General features: G+C 33.9%; 1 protein-coding gene across 1 annotated transcript; it reads right to left on the reverse strand.

The window, feature by feature from the left end:
* Positions 1–2,859: 2,859 nt before the first annotated feature.
* Positions 2,860–20,568, reverse strand: MYCT1 (MYC target 1). The gene is made up of 2 exons (XM_010994012.3): positions 20,355–20,568; positions 2,860–5,478 (listed from the first exon to the last, which is right to left on the reverse strand). The coding sequence occupies exons 1-2, from the start codon at positions 20,551–20,553 to the stop codon at positions 4,967–4,969; spliced, it is 711 nt and encodes a 236-aa protein (XP_010992314.1). The 5' UTR covers positions 20,554–20,568; the 3' UTR covers positions 2,860–4,966.
* Between the last annotated feature and the right edge of the window lie 408 nt (positions 20,569–20,976).

Genomic DNA, 20,976 nt, shown 5'->3' on the forward strand with positions numbered 1-20,976 from the left:
AGAATTAAAACAGTTGAGGTAAGCCCTCTAATTACATCAAGTTTTGGGGGAGAGTTCATTCCAGAGCAGATTTATTCATTTATTAAAAAATGAACCTTCAAAACTTTTTAAAAAAGCTAATCTCACATTATCCAAACTCACTTAGAAAAGTTACTTCCATGTAAATATTTTAAAAATATCTTCCTATTTTTATTGTGTATCTTTATGTCATTTTAATGTTTACATTTCTTATTCATTTTGAACATATTTTAAGTGAGAGATTTTTCTCTGTGGCCTTCCAGATTTCTGCCCCAAACACTTATTAATCAATTTTGCTCATTTATTAGAAATTATAATCATACTTGTTTCTATTTCTGTATTGTTTATCTGTTTGGTTGATTTGTACATTATTTTTTTTTGGTTGCATGATTGTTTGAGCTTAAAAACTATTTTAATATCTAATAGCCCAGATCCTTTCTCATTACTCTTCTTTCTCAGAATTTTAATGACTTTGTCCCTTAAATTTTATTTCTAACATGACTTTCTGTCTTCATCTAAGTTAAAGACAATCAAAAACAGATACAAAAATAAGACAAATTATAGGCCCCTATGGAAGGCCTCTGACTGAAATTACATTGAATATTTAAGTTAATTTATATATAAAATCGATCTCAATTTTAATCTATCTCAATTTTTTCTGTCTTAATTTTTTATATCTTAAAAAATTGAGACTTCCTATCTATAATTAAAGCTTGTCCCCTCAGATATTTAAATATTTCTCTATATCCTTCACTGTGTCTGTAGTTTGTTTTATGAAGACGTTTTTGGTGCTGTATCACATACTAAGACTCAAGATAATTTATATCCTCATTGGGATTATGATCCGTAATATTATGAAGTAATACTCCTTCTTCTGTTCACATATTTCATCTTAAATTCAACTTTTTCTGATATTGATAATGGGTAGAGTTTAATATATCTTTGCCTATCCTTTTACTTACCTCTTTTCTGAATCACTTCATTTTAAGCAAGATTTACAACTGGCTTGCAGTTGGAATTTTTTGATCCCATAGAAGCTGTTATTTTGTGTTGTTTATCTCATCTGTATTAATTTTGTAAAGAATGTAATAGATTTTATTTTAATTCTGACATCTTATGTCACTCTTTCACTCTTTAGTTTTCATTATCTTCCTTGTTTTCTACCATCTGCTATAATCTGTTATTTGTCTACAGGCCTATTTTCCTAAGACAGATACTCTATATTTAGTTTTACTGTCGGTTTCTAATATAACTTCTTACAATATCCTTATGCCCATTTTTCTCTCCATTTATCAACTTCAGAAATAAGGCAGTATGTATTAAATACCAATTTCATTAGAAACCTTTTTGACAAGATATTGTAATGTAACCCAGTTTGGTTTATATAAAAATGAGAATTTGCTAGAAAGCGTTTGCAGTTTTCAGTGGAATCCAAGAAAGACCTCAATACCCACGCCTTAGGAAGGAGAGAGACGTCTACAACCAGCCTTCAGGAGCTTCAAATCCACTGGCAATTCCGTGGTTTTTGGGGTTTTTTTTTTTTTTTCCTGCTTCTTTCTGTGATCAGTTTAATGTCTTCCCTATTGCATGGCAGGAAAAAGCTTTTAAATTTTATGTCTTACAGTTTTAACCACCTGAGAGATACTGGCTTGACTCTCGGAATCCTTTGCAGAGGACCAGATGCCTTCTACTTCTCCTAGACCCATCAGTGAGGTTACATTTGATGCCGTGACTGTCCCTGCCATCCTCATGTGGAAGGATAGTCAGGGAAAGGAATGTGGTTTTCAGAACAGCAGGGGCTTTGACAGATGGAAGAGTGTGCCCTGTACTCTCACACCATGAAAGAGAATCAAACTAGCCCTCTTCTGCTCCCATCACCCAGTAGCTAATTAATTCTGGAAATTTCTGGCTTTATTTCTTCACCTTGTGTAAATCAACCACTTCTTGCACTAAAATGAGGCACTTCTGCAGATCTTCAGTTTTTTTTCTTGTGGTTTTCATATGTTGTTAGGGTTCTTTTTCTTAATTTGAGAAAGTTTATTCCTAATTGCTTCAAGACATTAATATATTAGGCAAAATTCCAATTGAACCAATAGGACTTTCTGCTGATATCAGAGAACAGATTGCCAGAAGTTGGGGGCAGGAGGCAGGGGCAAAATGGGTGAAGGTGGTCAAAAAATGTATAAACTTCCAGTTATAAAATAAATAAGCCCTAGGGATGTGATATACAGCATGGTGACTACAGTTAATAATACTGCATTGTGTATTTGAAAGTTGCTAAGAGAGTAGATCTTAAAAGTTCTCATCTCAAGAAAAAAAATTGTGACTATGTGTGGTGATGGATGTTAATTAACTAAATTGGACTGTGGTGATCAGTTTGCAATATATACATGTATCAAATCCTTATGTTGTACACTCAAAACTAATATAGTGTTACATGTCAATTATAGCTCAGTTAAAAAGTTAATCCTCTAAAAAACTTATCTAAATAATTCTGGAATTGCTTGTTTATCTAGTGAGGTAAGAATCTAAATTAATGTTTTTAACAAATAACTTTTAATAAAAATATATTTTTAATTGACACAACATTGTAAACTGACAATATTTCAATAAAATATTTTAAAAAACAAAAAATTAACTTAGTTATTTTACATCTATATTAATTCATTAAAAACTCTGTTTCATGTACCTGTGATCTGTCTTTTTTCTGTCATACACTGTCAGATAAAATAGGGTTTGTGTCTCTGGAATAGTTTATAGAGATGGTTTAGACTGGGTTAAAATATCAAAGCAAGTAGGAAATAGTCATAGGTTGTTCCATAAATAAACTGTGAATCAAAATTGACATCAGTTTAATTTTATTTCATAATCAACTAAGTATTTCAAATAAAACAAATATAACTAAAAACGTCTCCAGTTTTTGCTTTAACTTCACATTTCATACTTTGCACAATATTTACAAGGTACTCATTTTGATCGCTTCACAACTTGGCAACGATTCTGCCAGATGGTTAAATACACCAGAGAATTTCTGCTTTCGTTTTCCTCGTTTGAGATAGGAAGCAGTTTTCACACCCAATATAAATTCTAGATAAAAAGCATACACTCTGTTGCCTTCTCATGTTAAACATTAAGGATGACATACAAGCAAAAGATAGTCTTATTACAAAGTTAATGATCTCTTGAAATCTTATGTAGCTATACAATAACTGCTAAGTTTGTTAAAAACCAACTTACAATTGGATACCCCGCAAGTACTTTTTTCTTTTCCCCTTCCTTCCTTCCTCCTTCATTCCTTCCCTTCCTCCCTTTCTCCCTTCCTCCCTTCCTTCCTATCTTCCTTCCTGCCTTCTTCTTAAGGTAAATGGTATTAGAGAGCATCTATCTGTAGACATCTACTATAGACATTATTAAGAATAACTGTCCTTGAAGAACAATAGAAAATGTAAGCTAAATAAAAACAATAAAGAAAATACTATATGGAATCTTTTTTTTTTTTTTTAATGGAGGTACTGGGGATTGAATCTGGACCTCGTGCATGCTAGGCATGCACTCTACCACTGAGCAATACCCTCGCCCCCATACAGAATTTTTTATTATGTAAAAATTACTACATTCATGAGCCATATTCAGACACTATTAGCTGGGACTGCAGCGCTGCGGAAACTATAATGAGAATACATTTTTCTTCACTGAAAATCCCAGCATTCAGAGAAAGCAGCAGCAATATAAGCTAAATATTCACTATATCAGAAACAAGCCACAGGTCTTTTGAGTAATAATCCTGTGAACTCATGTCCTTAAATGAACAAGGGTAGCCACAGGCATCTGGCCACTGAAGCTCTCTGGTACCCACATGGGGGATGTACCTTCCTTTAAGAGGGTGGCTACCTGTGGAGGTGGACTCCTTAAATAACTGTCTGCACCAAGGACCATTTGGCATAGTTTAACCATTATATGAAGACTCTTCACAGAATCCGAGGTTGAAATTCATAGAGAAGCAAACAAAAAATGACAACGGATGAGCCAAACCAGGAAGGAGGATTCTTCATGGTTGTAACATCTATTTGACAACTTTCTCTCCATGGGCTCTTCCTTATTTGTCTGTGAAGTTACAGAAGATCCCTAGATAACTTGCTAGATTTAAATGTAAGAAATAAAGTTTATCCTTTAAGAAATACGCAAGCTCAATGTTAGTTTGTTTGCAGGTCAAATGAATTGGATCTTCTGTTGTTTTTGTAACAGCATAACCACAATGGTGAAGAAGTCAAATGATCATGTGAGTAAATCCAAAGATTTGGCCTTAATGATGTGGATAACTATTCTTGGAAAAAACACAAAAGGAGTCTAGAGGAAAAATAAATGTCAAAATTGCAATATTCTGCAACACCTACTGAGTTCAGCTTCCTTTGCCTGATCCCTCACTTCTCATAAATGAGTGGAATCAAGGAACTTTAGAATCTCCCCTGTTTTGTCAATCTGTATCCATATAATCCATTAAAAATCTAAGATTGTACAATAGCTACCTTGTCTTTCTAAAGAAAGTAAAATTTAAATTTCTTAGGATGGAAAAAAATTTTTAAAGTAACAGTGATTTTTCTCCCCCTTTATAGTCACATTGGACAGTGAATGAGGATTATAAACCACAAATATCTAGAATTCTCTTTTTAGTCTAAAATATAGTTACTGCATCTGGCTGATTCTTAGGTTAGAATCACTATCTTTAATAACCCTCATGTTGAAAACAAACTATATAAACATATAACTATTTGGAAAGATAGATTTTGTGAGACAAAGACAACAATGTGTTCAAAAGAAATGTGTTTTACATTGTAATATCCAACTTGCACGTTCGTATTTCAGCTTGGAAACTCATTAGTCATCTGGGCCACATCCTCAAAATTCTGCTTAGCCGATTAGAAACAAGTGGAAAGCGAAAGCATCCTACTCAGGAGTCTGGGAATGCCTTTATGATTGACTCGTAGGCGGGCGGGGGTGGTGTTGAAAGACCAATTCGAAGACTGTTACTGGACCAGTGGAAATCAGGACGGCCCAGACTGTGGGAAGTGTTGATGGTGGACGAGGTACGGGAAGAAGGGAAAGTCACCAGCTGACTCTCAGTTTCCACGGGAAGTGGTGGACTTTGCAGAAAGGGATGGAAAGTTGAGCCCCTGAAGCTTGATTTTCTGGGAAAGGAATTTGCTTGTTCCAGGGAAGCTTGTCGCTGGAAGGTGAGGCTGGCCAGGCTGAGGTTGCTTCGACGTTCACAGCCACTGTGGCGGTAAAATCCAGTCCTGTTCAGGCCGTGGGTGTAAGAAGACCGCGTTCGCCGGCTTGAGCTCCACTGGGAGATGGAGGCACTGGCTCTTCTTCGAGACAAACAAATAAACAAAGCCCAAATAAGTCCTCCAATTACAAGTGCAATTGCCATGGACACTGTGAAGGACATTATGAGATCCTCTGAAACAAAGAGAACAAATAGGTAATTTGCAGATAGGTGTTCAACTAAATACACAGGCAACATACAAATGATTACGTTGGAATATGTAACCTAAACAGATTTTGGATGAGGGAAATAGAAGATGGTATTTGGTGGATATGAATAAATGAAGCTGGTGTGCTTCCATTTACCAAAGCAAAAGGATAAAGGATATAAAATAACGTTTTTTTAGCTGTATCATTCCATATTGCTTAAGCTATTTTAATATCTTTCAGAAGTAAGTAATAAAAAAGTCTCGTTTTTTGAAAAAGTCGATTCTTTAGCTCATAAATTTTTCTAAAGTTGCCAATAGTCCAAAGATGATTTCTTTTTGAGTCACAGTAGTAACTAACATGCCAAAAATTGGTAAAGAATCTCATAGTCACACTGACTTTGCCTCTTCCTCTGTCTGCTTTTGTCCACCCATCTGCAGGCTGAATGATGCCTCCCTTCCTGTGCTCATTCTGAGACAGGAAGTGCTGGGCTGGAACCATCTGGGGGGCTGACTGATTTATGTCAGATTTCCTGAACTTCTGGACTGTCACCTGTATCTGACTGATTGATACCATAACCTGTGCAGACTACTAGGCTCTCTCTTGGTCCCCAAGCTGGTTCATGCTGTTATCACACCCTTGTTGTAATCATGAAATTCCTGTCCCCTGAATCTCCATAGACTCTCTGCTGTACGCCAGTATCCTCCAATTCACAAAATTTGTATTTGTTCAGATTTTCTATTGTAAGGAGGGAAAGATGCCTTTCCCAAATGGAAATTCTACCTTACTGCTTCTTCTTGTGAGCTAAAAACATATTCTTGAATAAAACTGGGTACAGAGTTCCTGCATTGAATGGAAAGACACTCTGGATATTCGAAGACCCCACCAGCCTTATCACCCACCACATTTCCTCACCCTCTACCCCAGGGTTTAACCCACAGCCTTGTTGATTTCCCCACTATCCCAAAGCCTGTCATTCTCTCTCAAATTCTGTGCATTTCCACACTTTTTTTCCAGATACCTAGATACAATTTTTAAATTTCTGTTTGGGAAATTCAGTATGTATTGAATTTTAAATATAGCAACCCAATCAGTGACTGTGACACAGGAAAGAACACCAGCAGAAAATCCATCAAGTTGATCCCAGCCCAAGTTACCAACCCATAGAATCATGAGCTAAGTTAATGATTGTTTTAAGTCACTATGTGTTGGGGTGGATTGTTTCATAGCAAAAGCTAACGGATTCAGGGTTCCAAACTCATCTCTATTCCTGACATACTGCATGGTTTTTATAAAATTTGTTTAGACTTATTGATTTTATTACTTTTTTCAAGTGAAGGGTTTAGATTTTATGATTGCCAAAATTATTTCCAGTTTATTGTTTAATCTATGACAGTATATACAAAATCTATAATCCAGATATAACAAAGCAAACCAATATTAATTAGTACAAAAGAATAGTCATTGCTCCTTAATTTTAGGATAGATTTTAGTGTCCTTTTACCTTATATTGTCACCTTTATCTCCTATAGGAAGATTACATTTGTTATGTCCTATTTTCACAATTATCTTCACAAATGCTTATATCAAAATTTTCAAACAATTGTTTATATATCAAATCTAAGCAATAAATCCTTTATAATAAGAAGAGGACTTCTGAAATACGAGATGGTTTATGACAGATCTTCTAGACCAAGCATTGTTCTTCCAAAACGTCTCTCATCAAAATAATATTGATTCATAGCCTTAAAGTACAATCTCTTGAGACTAGAGTTTCACAGAGTTAGGCTTTATCTGGAAAAAGCAATAAATATAGTCAGAACCTAAAATTAGCCTTATTGGTAATATAGTAAAATTTCAAATTAAATTGTAACTATCAGTGCCCCCAAATATTTGGAACCTAAAAAAAGAATTATGGGAAATCTGGGTTGCCAAAGCAAAGAAACCATGTAAATCAGCATTTCCCAATGTTTCTTACAAAAAACAATAGAGAACAAGATGATCAAATAAAAATACACAAAAGCATGCCTTCAGTATATGTGGAAGACAAAAAAAAAAATCCAAACTTCAAGTTACCTAGAAAATAAACAATGAAAAACAGAAACCAGTAAATTATATATCCCATGCTTCTCCCACAAGCCATCACAGAGAAGAAGGGCAGTTCTGGAAATACTGCAAAAATAATGAGAAGTGTTCTGTCCCATGAGTACACTGACTACTGGAGAAGAAGGTTAAGAATCCAGTCACAAAATATCACATATTTTATGATTCTATTTACACTAAATGTCCAGAATCACTCTCTATATAGTGATTGTGTGTGGCTGGGGGTGAGGTGGGAGGGAATGGGCAGGACCTCCAATAGAAACAGGGTTTCTTTTTGAAGGACAAAATGTTCCTAAATTAGATTGTGGTGATGGTCGCACAACTCTGTGACTATAATAAAACCATTTAATTGTATGCTTTAAGTGGATGAGTTATATGGTCAGTAAAATATATCTCAATAAAGCTGTTTGAAAAAAGAAAGAAAAAGGCAGATGCTCTTTGGAAACTACACAATGAAGGAGAAAAGAGGCAAGACTGAGGGGGAAATTTACGATCCTTCAAAACAAAAAACAATCAAAGGACATACAATCCTTCCCCACCACCAACCTCTAAAAATAAAAGTCAACCAGTAAAAACACCACACTTTGATACACTGAGCAAAAGATGAATCTAGAATGACTCCCAGGTTCTGGCGTGGGTTGGGGAGGGTGGTTTTCATATAACTCATCCACTTAAACATGCAATAATAATGGGAATTTGGGAAGCTGTAGTATGAATAGGAAAGAAATAACCTGGTCAGGAGAGATCCAAAGTCAGAAGAATGTAAAAATTATTCCAAAGCATCATATCATCTAATGTCCTAGAAGTAATGCCCTAAGAAGTAAGTAAGGTGGGTAGTGGTGATAAACTGAGGTTTAGAAGCTTTGGCTCCTAAGATCTAAATAACAACATTTTTTTGTAGCAGTAACTGAATAATCAGATTAAATTTTAATGTTTAGAAATTTGAGCATCTCCTTCCTTGCTTTTGCCATTTTATGCAGTAATAGTTTTTTTTCTTCATTTTAATTTCTATGTTTTTGATTTACAATGTTGTATTAGTTTCTGGTGTACAGCATAGTGATTCAGTTATACATATATATTTATATATGTATATGTTCTTTTTCATATTCTTTTTCATTGCAGTTTACTGCCAGCCATTGAATATGGTTCCCTGTGCTATACAGTAGAGCCTTATTGTGTATCTGTTCTGTACGTAGTAGTTTGCAGCGGCCAATCTCAAACTTCCAATTATGCATTAATAGTTTATCAAAGAATAGATTTGCTAGAGCAGATTTGAATCTGCATTATAATCATTAATATTAAACTTCCTTTAAGTTTTGTGTTGCTTATAATGGCTGCCTAAATTCTGATTGTCACTGAAAAATATTTTAATTGCTCTTAGAAAAGAACTAAATAAAAATCATGAACTACTCAAATACTTCATAAAACCAAGTCCTTTATCTTCGTTCCAAATAAGTATGTGAGTCGAGGCATTTTACTAAATTTGGTTTTTTTGGTTAAGAAAATACTAATTTTACCTTATTTCAATGAGTTTTTGACAATTTTTGTTCTTGTCAGACATATTACACATAATTTGAATAATTTATTATTGTAAATTATGAAGTGATCATTTGTCCCTGGAAGAGTTTATTCATTAAGTAGTTTATACTCCAGAGAATCCATAATTGATTACCGTGAAAAATACTTTAATCAAAGAATATGAATACTCACTCAGAAATTCTTTCTCCCTATTTAGAATAGAAAAATGAGAGATATACTATTGTCCATCTAACTGTTATTGTGCTTTTGAGTCAAAAAATAGTGCATTAGGTGGAGACCTAGATGGTAAACTGTAAACTCCTTTCTAAATTTGAACTTCTATTATTCCAAGCTAGAAATACTTGACTAAAACTGTGATTAAGAAAATTTTGATGTTGCAGGAATATAGTTTACAAAATGCAATTCTATTTTCATTTCATTATTTTGATAAATAATAATGCACATTTCTAATTTAATTAATTTAATTTATAGGTCTCAGACATGTATTTTAAGTGTATTATATTGCTTAATTGTCAAACAACTAATTAGGGAAATGCTTTATTTCTTTGGTGTGTTGCAATATTTTCATATTTATCGAAAATGAAAGTGAAGAACTTAAAATACATTAAAAATGTACCTCTATAATACCAGATTTGGAACAGAAATATGTAGGGGAATTGTAGTAAAGCAGTGCTATGTATTCTACAGTCATATTTCCCTGAGTCAACAGCCTCCACTGGAGAATTTTAAATACCAACAACTTCGGATAGAGAATCAGAGATATAAGGTTTCAACTAAAATAAACTCTTAAAAATGCTTTACCTCAAACTCCTACTAATTTTATTGATATTGAAACAGAGTCTAAGGCTCATGTGGTAGAACTGACACTTGATTTGTTTTAAAAATTGAAGACTGACAATTAGCACTGGTCGGGGACTATTGCTTTCTTGCCTGTATGACATGAAATGAGATGACAAATACTCAGGTTTGCAAAGTGCATGCCTTTGATTTGTGTATAAACCTATGTAGCCACTAGGGCCTGATTGAGGATCCTAATCTCTAAGGCTATAAGAAGACATAATAGATGAGATTAAAGAGACATATTTACTTTATTTCAACTAAATGGAGATTAAAACCCAAAATCTTAAAATGGATTCAGTTCCCCGATAAAAGCATTTGAAGTTTACAGGTGTTTCTCTTAACGGTCTCAGTGCATATACCCTCTGAGCCTCTCCAACACAGTCTCTTCTGACCAATAAAATGTTCCAAATGGTTAATCTATAGCAAAAAGTAACATAAGGTTCATTTCAAGAAAAAAAATTAGAAACTTTTAAAATGCAGATCAAGGGAAAATAATATCTTGTCTGTTGAAGTGATTGAGAAAATTTGCAAAGACAACCCAAACACATGGAGTGAGAAAGGTATTAATATGTCAGATGACTATCTGACTTCCAAAATATATTGTTCTGGTCTAAGAAAACAAGGATAAAATTCAAATTCCAGTAAACAAGATGCTAAAGAATATGTTCAACCACCAAAATCTTCTTCAATGACAAATTTAAGTTTTGTGAGTAAAAAATGACTTTGGTGGCACTATAAAACTAGGACAATATTTCCAGGAGAGCAATTTGACAATAAATCTATTTTAAATAATTATTGTCTAATGTTTGATAATATCTCTGACACTGTGAACATATTGTCTGCCCAAATTTGGGGGAAATGACAAGGTAATTATGACTCAAAATATCATATTACTATCATCAACAGAAGACTATATAAAGGTAGAAATCTGAAAAGGGTTAAATAATATATTTTAAATGTACATGAGAATCACATGTACATTATACATATAATAATAAACGATTTAAATTCTGAATGAATATAAAGTAGGATAAGATGCAGCTATAGAAGTTATAAAAATGACATAAAAAAACTTACTACTTATGACATGAATTTGCTTAATTTTTCTTGTTTGGTTGAGTGCAAATACCATGAAAATGAGTTCCTAACCCATAAAGTCAGTCAAATATCTTTTTTAGAAAACGTTACAAAAATTCTTATCCCCTTGTTAGATGTGAAATTTTTTTTAATAGTTACAAATGATAATAATGACATAAGACTCTCTAAATCTTGCAGAAATATATGGTAAAAAAAACTTACCTATCTTGTTAAGCTCCCTTAAATCCAAAATGCAAAAATAAGTGTAGAAATACAGAAAAGCAATAAGAAAGAAATATCAAGTCATAATTATGGTACAGCCTATTCCTGAATGACCATGTAGAGATTCTTTTTATTTAACTAGAGTTAATGCTTTTTCTGACCCAAATTATAGAATCCATAAAATATATCATGAATACAGGATCTATTGGCCATTCAGCTTTAAATTTTCACATATGTAATTCCATTCCAGTAGATTTTTGACAATAAATTTTGGGAGCCCTCTTTTTTTTTTAGAAAAGAAAAACCTACTGTAAAAGAAAATGTATCTGAAAAATACATTGGCACAGATATTCCTTTTTATGAAGTCAATTTGCCTTTTTATTTCTCAACAGTTAGGGGAGGAAAAAGGAGCTATAATTTTACTTCATATAATTCCAGTACAGTGCAACTAAAGAGATCAAATGATTGCTTTAAAAATGCAGATCTCCCTACACAAGAAAAAGGAACAAACTCTAACGTTAATAAGGTGTCATATCAATTAAGTGTTACTATCCTATTTAGTAACATGTGACGGGAGTCCTCAATGAATGGCAGTTATTATTACCAATTATTGTACAACTTTCTTGAGTCATTTGATCTTTCTTGGTCTATATATTAGGGTCATTATAGTGCCTTCCAATTCTAAGATTCTAATATTGAATCTAGTTTTCAGTAAATCTAATTAATCCATACCTACAATTCTGTCCGTTAGTATCAAAATTTAGTCAAGGTCACCACCTAGTGGCCTTGAGTTGAATCGTTCTCATACCTGAAAAGTGATTTTATCTTTGACAATAGAACATTGGTTAATTAAAAAAAAAAAAACAAACCCTTTGCAATTATAAGAATCCTTAAGTTCAGCTATTACTGAAATAGGCTACGCTGTTCTTGGTACCCAACTTAAAGTGTATAGGAGGATGGTTCAGACAATAAGATTTTGGCAAAAAAACATTTTTAGGAAGAATATTTAAAGTTCAGAAAATGTTATTAACTACATAATTTAAACAAAGTATTTTCTATGTGTATCTTGTCTCCCAGAAAATCCTACTGCTCTGTTTTCAGAATATATCCAGAATTCAACTTCTCATTATCCACTTTGCCACCTCCCTGATCCAAGTCACCGTCATCTGTGACCTGGGATGTTACAGTAGGGTTCTGTCTGGTTCCTGCTTCCCTCCTTGCTCCCTTTCCCACAACTGCACTCAATTCTCAACACAGTAGCCAGAGTGAGCCTTCGAAAGTGGTAGTCAAAACACATCACTCTTCTGCACTAAACCCTTTATTTCTCCCAAACTAAACGTAAACTCCCCCAAATGGCCCTGAAGTTCCAGCCTGACCTATTCCCAGTCACCTGTGCATATCTCTACTCTTCCTCCAGCTCATCCTCTCCATCCACAGTGCTTTGTCTGCCATTCCTTAAACACATCCCATGTGCCCCTGACTTGGGGCCTTGCACTGGCTGCACCTACTCCTGAAATTCTCAACTCAGCCATCTGCCCTGGTGACTTCAGATCTTTGCTCACACCTTCTCACCAAGGCCTTCCGTGAACACCTTATTTAAATTTCATCCTGTTCCACCTCTGATGGCTGTCACTCTTGATTTTCTTTTCTCTTTCTAGATTACTGGAAACTAGACACTAAATTGTGGGACAAACAGCAAAAATCTGGGAGAGCTGGGAGTGGTTCTGGCCAAAGGCAAAAGGCATTAAGTCACACTCTGAATGTAATTAGTCAACAGTATTGTTAGGGCAGAAGGTAAATTAAGTTATGTTCCATATGAACAAGGTAGACCATCCCTTTCTGTCTATGACAAAACAACGTGTCTCAAACCACTGGGATGGAATATAAAATATGGATCAAAAGTATTTTTAAAAATCAGATTGAAGCCATCAGAGACCTACCAAAACCACTAACTTGAGGGCGCAAATTCCAAAGAAATACAATCTCTCATCACAATAATCTGTAAAGAGAGGCAAAAATCTGAGTAGAACTCTGTGCAACCTCAGTAGGCTTGGAAAACAGGAGTTGGAGTTCAGGTGACACCAAGAAAGACAGACTCTGGGCAACATTCTAGACTCTGAGTTGGGCTTCCAAAGAGCTACTCTTATTACTATTAAAAGTAATAGCAAAAGGAAAAAAAAAAGTAGAGACGACCTCACACAGACAGAAATACACTTGACCTTGAACAACACAGGTTTAAGCTGGGTGAGTCCACTTATAAGCAGATTTTTTTTTTCAATAAATACACACTAGTGCTTTCCTCTGGGGATGATGTAGACAGGGACTGACTAAGAAGTGTCATCAGGGAACTTTCTGGGTGGGTGATAATGTTCTGTATCTGGATTGAGGTTTGGATTACGTAGGTGTGTTATGTATTTGTCAAAATTCAGCAAATGCTCAGTTATGATCTGTGCACTTCATTTTTGTTCATTTTACACATTTTATTGTGTGTAAATTTGGCCCTAAAAGGAAAAAAATAACTACGAAAAATATTGAATTCTTGTTAATGATATACATGCTGAATTAATTAGGGGGAAGTGTATGGATATCTATAACTTACTTAGAAGAATAAACTAATAGATGAGTAGATAAAAATGAGCATTATAAAATGTCAATAATAGAATCTAAGTGATAGGGATACAAATATTCACTATAAAGTTTTTCAAATTTTTCTGTATATTTGAACATTTCATAATAAATTTTAGAAAAACAAATGAGAGAGCATAAACAACTTTAAGGCAATACATTTAGAAATTTACTTAAAATGAGCAAATTCCCAGAAAACACAAACTGCCCTAAACTAATAGAAGAATCCATAGAAAATCTGAGTACTGTAATATTGTTAAAGGAACTGAGGGAGGGATAAATTAGGAGTTTGGGATTAACGTATACACACTACTGTATATAAAGTAGATAACCAACAAAGGCCTACTGTACAGCACAGGGAACTAGACTCAATACTTGTAATAACTTATAGTAGAAAAGAGTCTTTTCTTTTATGTATTTTATATATTCTTTTAATATATATGTGTGTGTAATTGTCTCACTTTTCTGTACACCTGAAACTAACACAACAATGTAAATCAACTATACTTCAATTAAAACATAAAAATAAATGAGTTCATTAGCTCTTCTTTTTTTAGATTCCACATATGAGTGATATCATATGATATTTTTTCTTTCTCTTTCTGGCTTACTTCACTTAGAATGATGATCTCCAGGTCCATCCATGTTGCTGCAAATGGCATTATTTTATTCTTTTTTATAGCTGAGTAGTATTAAGACTTGCAAATATTAACTACCATATATCAAAATAGATAAGAAAAAGTCAAATTTCTTCTGTATATCACAAGGGAACTATATTCAATATTTTGTAATAATCTTTAATGAAAAAGTATATGAAAACAAGTATATGTATGTATATGTATGACTGAGACATTATGCTGTACACCGAAGATTCATATTTTGTAACTGACTATACATCAATTAAAAAAAGAAAGAAAGAAAGATATACTACACTTTCCTGTCAGATGACTGTGCTATCTCAAAGGGTGAAATGATTGGAAATCTATACCTGGAATTCATGTGGACCATTTAGTGATCATCTTCAGAAACATATTTTAAAATGCTCTCCTGTGGATTTTCCTTAAAGTGATTGCAATTTTATTGAAAGTGGACTGATTTGGGAAATAAAAACTATTTATTTGGGAAAAAAATTAAAAATTAAAATAAAGTGTCATTTAAAACCTTTCTATTAAAAAAACTACAGATAAATACACTGGTGAAATTTTTCAAACATTTAAACAATAAACAATGCCAGTCTTACACAAACATTTCCAGATAATAGAAAACATTTCCCAACCTGTTTTAGGAAGTCTGTGTAAACTTGATACAAAACCTGACAAGGCTATCACAAGAAAAGACTACTTATTACAGGCAAATTTCTCTCATTCATGTAGATGTAGAAATTCAGGACCCTATTAAAAAATATGTTCCTCTAAGTTCTACCTCAAACCTACTGAATAACAATCTCTGAGCATGGAGTTCAGTAAGAGATGAATTTTCAAACTTGTTTCTGTGGAATTGAGATGCAGCAGTTTTAAAGACAAGCATTTGTAAACACTTGTTTTTCAAACTTCCTAGATAACCAATATAAAGGAAGTAATTAGTAGGCTGTTAATATGAAATGATGCATAGATATCCAAGAGCTCTAAAAATACAAATTAAAGATATGCATTTGAAATAGAGTCGGTCTTTGTTTACTATTTGAGAAGAGGGAAAGTAAAGAACCTCATTGGGGTGTATGCCCAGCCCATAAACCTTTTCCCTCCTTGACTTCTCCAGAAACATCTTACTCCCATCAGGAGTAGAGCCCAAAGTGATATAGTTTTCTACAAGTTAAGGAATCAACTTTTCAGCTGTTAACCAAAGTTTTCTCCTCTTGACAGCACTTAACTGCCCAAGAAATCCATGAACAGCTCTCCATCTCTTCAGTTATCTTGGAGAGGATTAGGGCTGTTATCAAGGATACACAGAAAAAAGGAAACATTGATGTTGAGAATGACTAACAAGATTATTAAATGTATAGAATAGATGATTGTCTTGAAAATCAATTGTTTTACTGTGACCACTAGACATTTGAGAGATGACAGTGGTTTTGTTGTTTGTTGTTGTCTATTGTAGTTTCAAAATGCTAAGAGCCTAAAGGAGTCAGGAACATCCCTTTTTGCTACAATAAACAGTACTTGGAAAAATAAACTTTGGGCTAGGAGTCATGCTTATGTCGACTTGGGCTGCTATATAAAATACTATAGATTGGTGACTTAAACAACGATACCTATTTCTCACAGTTCTGGGGCCTAAGAGGTCCAAGATCCAGGTGCCAGCATTGTCAGGTTCTGGTAAGAGCCCACGTCCTAGCCTCAGTGCATGCACACAAGCAGATGGAGAGAGAGCTGTATCTCTTCCTCTTCTTATAGGGCCATTAACCCCATTATGGGCACTTCCATCCTCTAGTTTTACCCGAATTACCTCTCAAAGGCCCCATCTCCAAATGACATTGCATTTGGGGTTAAGACTTCAACATATGACTTGGGGGTGGGATAGGCATAAGCATTCAATGCATAAGTCAATTTTCAGAAGCTGTGTAAAAAGAGAAGTTTTGGAGAGAGAAGAAGAGCTATAAAGTATGTGACCAGTAAGTGCTCTGGAAAAGGGGCCATCACTCCATCTCTGATATACAGCCTAACCTCAAGAGGTGCCTGTAGCCCAGGGTTATGGAAGATCGATCATTCAACATTCAACATGTTTTGTGCCACTGAGACAGATGGAAAAGTACATGAACAAGGATCAGTAGACCAGAAAGGGCATACAGAAAGGAAAAACCATGCCATTACATATATTGCATGGACCATATAAGCCAGATTGTACTGCAAGAGCCCCCAGCAGTGGAATCAAGAAGAAAGGACAATGCCCCTAAAGCAGATAAGAAATACCCATCAGCAGAGTCAGAGGAGATCAGAACCTGATCAAGAAACAATGACCTTCTCCTTCCAATACTCTTGATAATATATAGCTTCCACCCCAACCGCACCCTATTTCCAAATTTAGAGGAAAGTCCTAAGGCAGAGAAAAGTGGGGAGACTTGAAGTAACTAAATTGAAAATAATTATGCTAAATCAGGTGAAACTTTTTACATTGACGTTCAAAACTATAAATCAGCAAATAGCATTATTTCGTTCTTTTTTATGGCCAAGTAGTATTCCATTGTGTGTAACATATATAATACATATATCCTCTTTATCCAATATTCTGTCGATGGACATTTAGGTTGCTTCCGTGTCTTGGCTAAAACTAACACAACATTGTAAATTGACTATACTTCAATTAAAAAATTAAAAATAAAAAACTACACAAATCTGCCTCAAACCATTCACTTCTCCACAAATAAGACTTGTGTGTTTTTACTTCTGCATATTTGCTGATAACATTTCTCCTGAACTCCCTGAAATTCTCCAACTATACCTTATTTATCTCACCAACACCTGACACATTGCCTAATATGTAAGGAGTGGTCAGTCAATGCTTCTGATTAAATTAATGAGCTGGATAGATAAATGAATGAATGAATGAGTTAATAATAAGTTAATATAGGAAAACTGAATGATTAAAATGTCCTTACTGGAAGTATCTCTCTATTTGAACCTTATCTGATTTATAGGAATTTTTTTTTAAGAAGAATTAGGAACCATATCTTCCATATTTGATTTTTTTAACTAATAACAATCATTGTCATTTTACCATATACTATCTTGTGTTATTTCATAACAACATAAGCATACATTTGCATGTGTATGGACACAAAATCTCCTCCAATAGTATAATCTTCTTGTGGACAGACAGTTTTGGTGAGGATTAAATAAGGTGAATAAATACAAGTTCTTAAACCAATAACTTTCCTAATTTTGCACAATGCTAGCCAAAAGAGAGAAAATGCATAAGAAGGCAAAAAGTATAACCAAACAGTCTTCTATTTAGGACTTTAAATACCAAGAGACTAACCAAGCTTGGAGACACTTGTCTACTATTTCATTAAAGCAGAGTGCAGCAAACTTTCACAGGTTATATTTCTGCTGTTTCCATGGGATGTTTATAGGGATGGGAAATGCATTCAAGAAAGTAAAAGTAAGAAATGCAAGGTATGGCCTTCAGCTGTGTTGTCACTCTCAGGCCAATTTTATTGCCAACCATTGCACCAATTACTGCAATGCTTGTGCAAAATGTAATGTTTCCGTGGGGGATTACCAAGAAAATTCAAGCTATCATTATTGGAAATAACCTCGTGTCATTATCTTATTTTTCAACATTCATTAAAGCAAACCAGGAAAATTATATTTGGAAAGTAAATTTTTATGCAACCTAAGTCTGGGAAATTTGTATGGTTCAATGTACAAGTTTTGCTTTTCTAAACTGTTCTTTGTCTATTCTCTGAATTCAAAATCCCAGGCAGACAATTGATTTCAGAAGTAATAAACAATGTATCACACTACATTTACAAGATTTTCGAATAATATCTTTGTGATGACAGTGATCAAGATAGATAACAATTTAGATACAAAAAGAAATAAAAATGTAAAAGATCAGCATTTATATTTTAGAAAAATTTTGCATCATATATTCACATATACATTTTTTGCACTTTGAACTTAATATTTTTTACCCCAAAGGAAATAGTGTGATTTTTTAATATATTTTCCCCATGCCATCAAACATTATAACATTATATCTGCTCAACATATTTGTTTGGCTTTGTTAATGCTTATCGATACAACACTCCCCTTCCTGGTTTTCATTATTTCCATCTATTTTCCATTGTATTCACACTGTAAGATAAAGAAACCCTAGAAACTATCTTTGGAACAATAAGTTTGAATTCCTTATTAAGCATAGATTTCTATATTTTAAAAAAAATTAAGATTGGTAAATAGACTCCAATTAAATATTCTGTTATTAATTTGGGTTTATTTTATAATGGTTATCCATGTTTTAGTTAGTGGATAATGATTTTTTTCCTTCAGTCCTTAATTAAACCTGCAATTTAACTTTGATCTGAAAAAGATAAATTTGGCTTTGACAGATTATTTTTTGCAGTAAGAGTTACTTTGTTTTTGAATAATTTATACAGTTACTTGATTCTGCAGTGATGAGTTTTGTGTAAACACACTAACACACTAGCTGTTTTTCAGCCTGTGTTTAGTATAATCACTTTCTCTGTAAAAGAGGACAGCAAACAGTATTGTAACAAACACATATAATTAAGACTCTCACAATTCAAAGGCTTATTGTCTATTGGTGTCTACCTAGAATAACTTATTACCAAAGCCACTCTTTACAATGTGCGGGTATAGTTTACTTTCTGCTTCTTAATTTTTATAATAATTATATTAGGATGTTTACTCATGCCTCTTATTTTCAGGCTTGAAGCAAACATAAATGGTTGATGGTAAAAGGAATTAGTTAACTCCCTTCGTGCACATTCTGTGATGGTGGACCACCAGGTAAGGTGGTTAGGGGCAGGCAGCACGGCTGCTCACTGGTCACCTGATAGTTCCCAAAATGTCCCTTGGAATCACAACAGAAAAGCTGAAATAGTTCTCAGAGACTAAAACCTTGTTCTAGATCAATCAATCAGGCTATCCATCTCTTCACAAACTCCGTTTTCTCCTTTAAAGTTTTTCTTTTCTGAATTTAATTCAACTTGCCCCCTTTATTTTTAAAATTTCCCTGAACCCAAAAATACATGTCAATTTTACATCCAAGCCTTTCTGCCCCTTAAATCTAGCCTTGAAAGTCTGGTGGTTTTGACCTCAGCGCTGTCCTGCTGCTCAGACTTGTCTAGAAGCTGCCTCTGAATTCAGCCAAAAAGAATTTTTGTACCATTCTTTTTCCCCTCATGGTAGGTTTTCTTTGTAATGTTACATGTGATGTTATTTCCACTTAACATTTTCTAATACAATTTTTTCCTCTAATTTCATTATATGATTTCTTATTTTATCTATGTCATCACACTCTTCCAGTACGGATTTGTTGTTTGGATTCACTTTGGAAATTTAAACATTGTATAACATTGACAATGCAAGTTAAAATAATCTCTATGGAAATTCTGAGGTTCATTAAGTAAGGTACATATCTATATAACCTTAAGACAAACAAAACTTAATTTTCCAACAAAATCCACATTATCACATTCCAAACAGCAATTACTTCCACCTCTTTTCTCACTTATATTCTTATTATTTTCTAATTATATTTCATAACATCAGCCAAAATCTATACTTGTTGCCCAGATTCTTCTGGAATCACTTCATAGCCCACCTTACAGACATTTCATCCGAACAAATTTTTTTTGCATTGTATCTATGAAAGCTTTAGGTAATCAATTTACAGTAAACAAAATGTCTCTGAGATTTCCAATATTTCAATAACATGCAGTACATTTCTTTGCATTTTAATTTCAAATTTAAAGTAGTTAAAGAATATCTTACCCCAAAAGTTTTCTGGCCATGGACTCCCTAAACTTGTTGTGTTATTAGCCATAATATCCACAAGGAATAGGAGAGGGAGAAGAAAACAAGAAAGAAAAGCCAGTATGTCCAAAAGAAGCACTTTGAATTCTATGTCTTTGTGGTTCAGAGAGAGAGAAAAATAATTTTCACACCACCCCTCATATACTTGTGTTTGCATAAAAGGAAATAAGTGTATCATGTTTCCTGCTTTTATACTCAAATTAGCAACTGTTTTCCTTATCTTGGAATTCCACATGGTTCCTGAGACACAAAACAATTTCCTTCTCGTCATTTCCTCGGCTACGTTGCTAAGTGCCCTCCTTTCCACTGTCTCCAAACTGCTTTGGGGATTAGAGGTCCCCTGTCTTGTTCTTTCCTCATCTCCTACAGAGGTACAGAGGAAGATTTCTGACTCTCAGCTACAGCACTTTGGCCTAAATTTATATAGACTAAAGAAATAGACTGCTTTCCCAGGTTTGAAATCTGTATTTACATAGTAAGTTAGGAGGGAAAATTCTTCAGAAATCCATATTCTCTTCCAGTACAATTAATTTTATCTACTACCTATTCTTTATAAATCTCAGTTACTTACTAAAATTCT

Source organism: Camelus dromedarius, chromosome 6, assembly GCF_036321535.1.
Source record: "Camelus dromedarius isolate mCamDro1 chromosome 6, mCamDro1.pat, whole genome shotgun sequence".
Classification (NCBI taxonomy): Eukaryota; Metazoa; Chordata; class Mammalia; order Artiodactyla; family Camelidae; genus Camelus; species Camelus dromedarius.